This window comes from Botryllus schlosseri, chromosome 2, assembly GCF_051294905.1.
Source record: "Botryllus schlosseri isolate E-star chromosome 2, Bs_hap1, whole genome shotgun sequence".
In the NCBI taxonomy this organism is placed as follows: domain Eukaryota; kingdom Metazoa; phylum Chordata; class Ascidiacea; order Stolidobranchia; family Styelidae; genus Botryllus; species Botryllus schlosseri.
The window spans coordinates 40,314,939-40,322,921 of NC_137237.1; the positions used below are offsets into that span (position 1 = coordinate 40,314,939).

The 7,983-nt window shown below is 39.3% G+C and overlaps 1 protein-coding gene across 5 annotated transcripts in view; it reads right to left on the minus strand.

The window, feature by feature from the left end:
* Window positions 1-5,919, minus strand: part of LOC145434656 (cGMP-specific 3',5'-cyclic phosphodiesterase-like) — a 49,383-nt gene extending 43,464 nt beyond the window's left edge. Inside the window, exons 1-2 of one of the 5 annotated variants that reach the window (XM_080311996.1) lie at window positions 2,900-5,919; window positions 93-230 (exon numbers count right to left, since the gene is read on the minus strand). In XM_080311996.1, coding sequence (XP_080168122.1) covers window positions 93-230; window positions 2,900-2,927 — 166 coding nt within the window. In that variant the 5' untranslated portion in view covers window positions 2,928-5,919. The other 4 variants (XR_013913513.1, XM_080311995.1, XM_080311994.1 and 1 more) reach the window with 4 other exon arrangements.
* Between the last annotated feature and the right edge of the window lie 2,064 nt (window positions 5,920-7,983).

Below are 7,983 nucleotides of genomic sequence, written 5' to 3' on the forward strand. Positions count from 1 at the left end.
AAGGTTTCAGAAGTACGTTCATAACAGCGTTATTGACCTCATTCGCTACTGTGACATCGAATACAATTTCGTGGCAGAACCCCCGCACTAACCGTCATCATCCGTAACCCGGAAATCCGAAACAGATAATTTGACGACTCGTTCGACGAGCCAGCTGTTGATCATCGTTCTCGTGGCTTTGCGGAGGAAATATTCCTGACTGAACTCCGGGTGGTCGTCGAGCCACGACTCTGAAAATGGAAATGAAGCCGTTGGGTGACGCCATAGCCACAGCACAGCGTACGTTTCCAGGAGAAAATGTTGGCTACTAAACGGTGCACCCACCAGCATGATATGCATACGGGGTCCAAACTCTCAACGCAGATAATCTGGGACCAACTTGATGGTGAGTAGTGAGTATTGAGTACTAGTCCGCATCAGATTTATACAAACCATTGGATCTTTAAAATGTTTAACTAGAACCGCAAATACTCCCTTCTAAAAATGGTAGCTAGATAGCAATGGGTCTAAGAACATCACAAAACACTGAACACCGGTATCACGATTCACAGCAGACAACGACACGTGTTTTCTAGTTGTCTGGCAACTACATTTTTCAATACAGAACTAGACCTAGTTCATGAACTACTCACATTTCGAAAACCGCAATTAGACTGACAGATAGACAGACAGAAAGACAGACAGACAGGAACTAGAACTAGAGCCAGAACGACTCAAAAAGCAGCAGTTAGGTGACCACCAACTAACCAGATTGGTAGTTTGTTCAAATCCGGTCCTCACACACCCTTTATAAAAGCAATAATACAGTCATTCATTCATTTACGTAGGCAATTACAAACGTCTATTTCGCAAACAATATTGTTTATCTGTTTGTCGCAAAATCGCTCTTCCTCGCATGATGATTCATAATTTCAAACCCATTGGCATCCAAAAAGAAGGTTCATATGAGGTCACTGAAATAGAAGCTAATTTGAGATTCGGGGGTCCATCCGTATAATGAGTCCACTGACTCCTTTGTGAAAGCAATAATCATAATTTTATAGTCATTCATTCATTTACCTAAGCAAATACAAATGAGAATGTCGCAAACAATATTGCTTATCTGTTTATTCGCAAAACCACCCACCCATGCACGTTTAATGAACGCTCATTTCAAACATAGGCCTATTTGCGTTCAAATCTATCAGGTCACCTAAACTGAAGCTATAAACCAAAATTCGCGGCAACACGATGCACTTATCATGATGTTGTCATTGTAGGCTATGGAGAGACCTTGTCTATGCACATTACACATTTCGTGCAACAAAGTTACAGCATCAGTCAATGTTGTGAAGCACGAATGAATTGAAGGTCGTTCTGTGCTGTTATTCATTTGTAGCAGAGGTCTCAAACTCAAATGTGCTCCCGGGCCAATTTCCTGGTAGTTGATGGCGCCACGGGCCGCAGCACAAATAATAGGGGTATTGAATGTATTTCCAAGTAGGCATTATTGGGCGGAACCTTGCAGATTGGCATTCCACACACATCGTGAAAATGTGATTTACTATTGCGAATTCACGCCTGGCAGGAAAAAAATATTTTTAAATATTTGAATAAAATTGTTGTTGTATACTTGGTATAGTTTGTGAAAATGAATAGTTAGGCACCATGCGATCATACAAATGACATCGTAAAAGCTTATTATTTTGCGTTATAATTTTGCAGCTAGCGGAAATTTGACGTGTCACAATTATAGGTAGAATATTTTAGAATTTAACAAAGATTGATCTGATATCAGACCATTCCAGCAGCACAGCCTAATTCAGGTTTTCGAGTATACTCCTGATAACTAGGCTATTGATCATGTCATTATCAAAGTCAAATTAAATCAGCGTTAGATTTTCCTCCGAACATTGGAACAGACCAATAACAACTTATATATATTGAATAATGTGCCATAGTAATAGACATGTGGAGTTACCACTACCTGACTCGCCACTTTTAATTGGTGATATTAATATGTATAAAGAGAGAAGACAAGACCCTAGATGACGCAGGATGAAGCCTAACTAACAATACATCAAGGGGAAAACAGAATGCCAATCGATTCCATTCCCATAGCGAACTGATTAGCTAAATGCGCTATACGCAACGCAAGCTACGACCTTTTTATATATTATTTTTATTGCCCACAACAGTTTGATATTGTGTTGCGTCCTTGTTGTATCAAGTAAAATCGGTCGGAGTCACAAGTAACGTTTGATCTGACTCAACTCGAATCATTTTTATTTTATTACCCATTCAGTCCGAATTCGAGTAATTCCACGAAAGGTTGGCCCCAAGTACAAATCACAATGTTCAGTTATAAATCAGCAACGGGTCATGTTTTTGGAGTAGTTTGGGGGCGAATTGTAAGTTCTTATATCCGAAAAAATAATGTGGCATATAAATATGAATACTTCAAAATCCAAAATGCCGACGCGGGCCGCACAAAATGATCTCGCGGGCCGCGTGTTTGAGACCTCTGATCTATAGGAATGCGAATATTCGAAAGCGAGCTACATACTTGACTCTTGCAATGACATGATCAGTAGCAGAGCACACATACAATTACGTTGAGTCCCTACAAAATGTTGACCATCGGATTTTACAGATGTGAAGTTTTCCGGGCTTCGCTCGATTTAGGCTATTACAGCTGTCTATGTATTTGCATAGACACTTCGAGATACAGAACCACGGAATTATAGTCACATAAAACCAAATATTTCCGTTTAACACTCGTCAGCTGAAAAGGATGATTATTTTCCCAGGAATATGATCCGCTATTACATTTGAATTTGAGACCCTGCATTAAATGGATGAGACAGCGACAAGATTTCAATTTTCTGAGATTTTTCAAAAAATTTCAAAGAAAACTCACCAACTTCCCGTTCACTGAGATTCACCATCTTCTTTTATTATTATTTTTTTCCTATCATCCAAACAAAGCCTATCCCGGAAAATTCATAGCTTATAACGAGTTCTGTGACGTAGTAGAAGCATGAATGTTCGTGATAAATAAAGGAACAACGAGTTTATCTCGTACATAGGGCTTGACAAAATCGAGTACCTGAGTGATTCGATTCTGAGTATCGAGTATTACGCTGCGAGTGAAGTATCGTTGATCATGACGTCGGAACCGTATGAGATATGTGGAAAGTTTAAATAGGTATATTTTATGCGATCACAAATACTCTTAATGGAAATTCTACATCACAAAAAAGATGATTTGGTATTTTTCGACGATGCCATTGAACGATGTATCAATGTCGTCGGTTGATCACGGCTTCACAGAAATGTCATTTCCAATAACGCGCGTACTGCGTAGCTTTGTACTACATGTTTCGTGTGGTAGGATACGATCAATCGAGATTGAAAAAGAATCGAAATGACCATTTTCGATGATCAATTTGCTCTTACTGGCAAGGAGAGTATCATTTCATTCCGGTAAAGATTCATATTTGCGTATCCGAATCATTGTGCCCCACCGACTCTGAATCTCTGATACATAACAAATAAAGCTGAATGGCATCTGGAATATTGATGCCTTCTGTTCGTGCATCGTACTTACTGCCATGCTAACTCATATCGATCCAAACCGTACCGTTAAAAAGTTGAAGTAGCGTAGACCGCATCGAATGGATTTGAAACGAAATGCGGTCGGCCAAAGAAATGATTTTCAGTTGTAGAACATTGTGAATTCTGCACGAAATCTTGAAATCAGATCGTAGTTATAGCGAAGTAAGCTGTTGTATAAAGGCGGGGATCATAAAGTTAGCTTAGCCGGATGTATGCTAATCGTATGTGGATCGAAATCTACTTTGTTGGATCAAAAGTTTCATTCATTTACATAGCACTTTGTGACAATGTTTTAATTCGATCACACATTCACAGATGTCTCAATTGTACTAACGCTAGTATATAGCCTTATGCTACACGTTTCCTATGCTGCGATACGACCAATCGAAGCTTCAAGGCTTCCACAGTGGAAAATAGTATCGAAACCCTAACCCAAACCATAACCCAAACCCCATAAATCTAGTTGAAAAATTAACTCTTGGTGGCCATGAGCGTGTCATTTTATTACTTGAAAAGATCATCTCTCACTGCTCGACTCGAAGCATTAGAATGAATTGTCGATTCAGATTTGAGTACTCGAACCCTTGTGCCTAGCTCTACCAAGCACTCGATACGAAGCAACGAACAAATACCAAACAACCTCAGTGCAGAGCCAAGCATCGCCATTTTCGCAAAACGCTCTTACTAGATTTGTCGGAAAACTGGTCGATAATTTTCATCCTAACATCGTGTTCGCTTTAATTTAAATGTCTACACTCATCTTTCTAAACTGGCACAACGGCTCTCATCCTGAGAACAAACGCCGAATCTTGCAGCAAATAATCGCGAATTCCGCTTCGAATGTTGTTTTCCGCTTGCGGCTACGAAAGAATTCACGGAACGGCTGTTCGCGCGGAAAAGTTTCCATTATGGTGTTCTGTTACAGAAATCGCAGCGTTATCGCGATATGAAAATCTCAGAAGCATGAGTGAGCAAACACGGGATTAGTCCGTGTCAACAATAGCGATGCAGAGACGCAAAAGTAGCGGCATTAAATACGCAGTCTCTGATCTACACGAAACAGATTCAATCTACAACCGTACAATCTGCAGCTTTCGTTAGTTTACACTCGGCTAGTTCGCCGGGATAAAGCATGGTATAGCCGCTAAATCACTAGTATTTTTGCGGGGCTGTCCAATTCTTCTGATGTCGATTTTTATGCCACACGCCTGTCTTTTCCAAAGTATGTAATGGAATTTCTATGTTACCAATCAAAGAGACATCAACAATTTTAACATCGAACCAACGCACTTCGGTAAGAACGTACGAAACAGCGTAAGATTTACAATTAATGATACGTCGTCGTAAAGGACCAACGATTGATTTGTTTGTGGACGCTTTAGATAAAGATATACATTACCTATCTAATACAAAGTTCGGTGTTCAGCTTTTCCATCTAAGATTGGAATTAGAATTATATCTACCCAGTTCTATTCAAATTAGATAAAAACTAGGAATATAGCTACACAGTTGAAACATACAACTAAATTAGAATTACTGATTTCGCGAAAACATGGAAATTGAATTCCATTCCTAATTAGCATAAATACAACAAATATCAAGTTCACTTTATGTCAAACCACAGTTGATTTTCATTAGCTCGTGAATGGTAAATCTATGCACAGTTCGTACACCAGGCTTGGCTCGTCGTTTCACACTACTCAGCTCTATAGCAACTCGGGAAATTGATTAGAATTTCGCTCTGATTAATCTCTCTAGACAACTAGGAATATATAGTTGTCCAAGTCTGGTATGAAAAGCCCTAATTGCAAATGATTCTTTCATTACGGACGCAACTCAAAGTAAAGACCTGCAATATACAATTGAATAGTATATAGTATATTCATATTGAAATGAACCCGAATATTTGCGGCTGTGATACGATTGTTCATATACTATGTTCTTTCCAATTCTCTACTGGTTGGTGACGACTGACGAGTGTCAGGCGAAAATATTCGGGTTCATTTCAATATGATTATACTATTCAATTGCAAATAAAGGTGATGAAATCACATGGGCAATCGCCAACAAACAAATAACCTAAGAATGAAGGAAATGGGACAAATTCGAAATATTGACCGACCAAGCTCATTCGATTTTGCCATCCTACGATTGCCGACTGCAGACTAACTACAAGGGATGGTGTGAACCCGAGGTTCACGTTCGCGTTCTGTGTGTGAACCTCGGGAATTTGGAGGTTCGCGTTCACAACAGAACCTTGGTAGGTTCTGCACTGTGAACCTTTCTCATACATAACAATTTTCACTTCATAATGACATCTTTGGTTCGAATTTATTGCATTTCAACTGCGGGCAACTCTATGAATGACGCCGGCAGCATAAAAAAAACTCAAAACGAGCATGCACTTTGACAATCTCAAAGATTTTACTTGCTTTGTTACAAAAATTCTGCTCTACATATCCAACTTTCCGTTTGTGAATATATAGTGACTCTCTGCTGTGAGCTGACCCGCAATCACATAACATCACGAGCGACATATATAACATGTAGAGAGCGATTCAACCAATCAATGAGATTGATATCGTTTTTTGATGTAACAAATCTAGCTAGCGTACGGGGTCTATCTTCACTTCATATGTTTACTGTGTCAATAAAACCAAATCCGTGCGATTGAGGTGTTGGTCACAGCAGTATAACTTTTGGGGTAGCCTAATATCGGTAGCAAGTATAAAAACCTGTACTACACTCTGCCCAATACCAATGTAGCAATACTCATACACCGAATACATTGCCCGGTCTGGTCAAGATCGTTAAGGCGTAAGCTTATATTCCCTGGCAACACCTCTTCGAAATTATTGGCAAAACGACGGATGATATTGATTTTATGGGAGTAATATATCATATGATTGCCCCAGTTGATACATTTAGTGACGTTTAAATCGCCAAAATGTACTTCAGCATTATGGCATTATGTGGCCCTAGTCGTTGCTAGGTATCGTGTACATTAATATAGGCTATCACTTCATTGAAAGATAGGGTTGGAATTAGCAATATGACGTCACGTGACGTCACGAGGTTCACGTTCGTGTTCACACAGAACCTTTCAAAAAGGTTCGTGTTCACACGAACCTGAACCTTTCAGAGGTTCACACCATCCCTACTAACTACCTCTGAATAACTCGAAGTAAGAATTAATTTAATCCCGAAAAGCTTTTCCACTGATCCCCTCGTCATTAGCTAACGTCTGTAGCACGGCCATGAGAATCAAATGAAAAGATCCTGGACAGAGTAAATGGGTACTGCGCTATAAAAAGGATATAATCCCAAATGAATATACGAAACCACCGTGGCTCCTAAGACAAATTCCTTCCTAATGTCAGCTGACTACTATCTCAAACTACCTGCCAGCCTTGACAAACTAGAGAATTTTAGTTGCCCAATTAGACTAAAAAGCGAAATTCCAGTAATCTAATACGAATCTAATTAGTTAAATGAATATTTCCTCTAATTATGATTGTGATCGAATGCGTGAAATGTTTATATGCTCTCATTTTAATTCTAATATAATTTCTGTTTTTTTTTATACTACAGGATAATATATAGTGCGAAGCGAGCGAAGTTCGGTGTGCAGACATTTGTCATTCTCATGCTCACGAGAATGAACTCTGATTTGATATGAACTGAACTTGAACAATGTCCAAGTGTTTGAGAACAGTAATTCTAATCCTAATCTATTTTGAAAAACAACTGTATTGCTATCATTCCAATTTTAATCAATTTTCGAAAAGACTGTGTAGCTGTCATTCTAATTCCAATCTAATTTATAAAAGCTGAAAATATTCTAGTTGTCCAAGTCCATCCTCTGCTTGATCGCATCGAGAAAGTGACGCGTGACAAACATTTGGCGAATGGTTATGAAGTCACAGAAATAAGCTAGATCGCAAAGTAACAATCGTGAAAATCGTCTATCTGCAGTTTGAATACAGCGGAGTTTTGAAGAAGATGGCTTCTGTCACAATTATTTACAGCGCACCTTAACAACGTTTTGTTTCGAGCCTGGCTGAATTTCTCTACCTCGCGTCGTTTGAATACTTGCCTCCACAGCGGTATGACTCGCTAATTGTTTAGATTCATACGCTCTGGAAATAATTTCCTTCAAACCGAATTATTGCAACGTGGCTGTGCCGATCATCGCTGTTCGTAAAACAACACAGCAGCGATATTGAATCGTGACGCAAATGAACCATATAGTATTACTGGGTTTACGTCACCAGTATCGATCTCCCGGTGTTTATTAAGCGACCGCTCTCGGGAAGGGTGTCTTTATTAAATCCAGCCTGATGGTTCCATAATAATACCACGACTGACGATATACGTACCGTACGT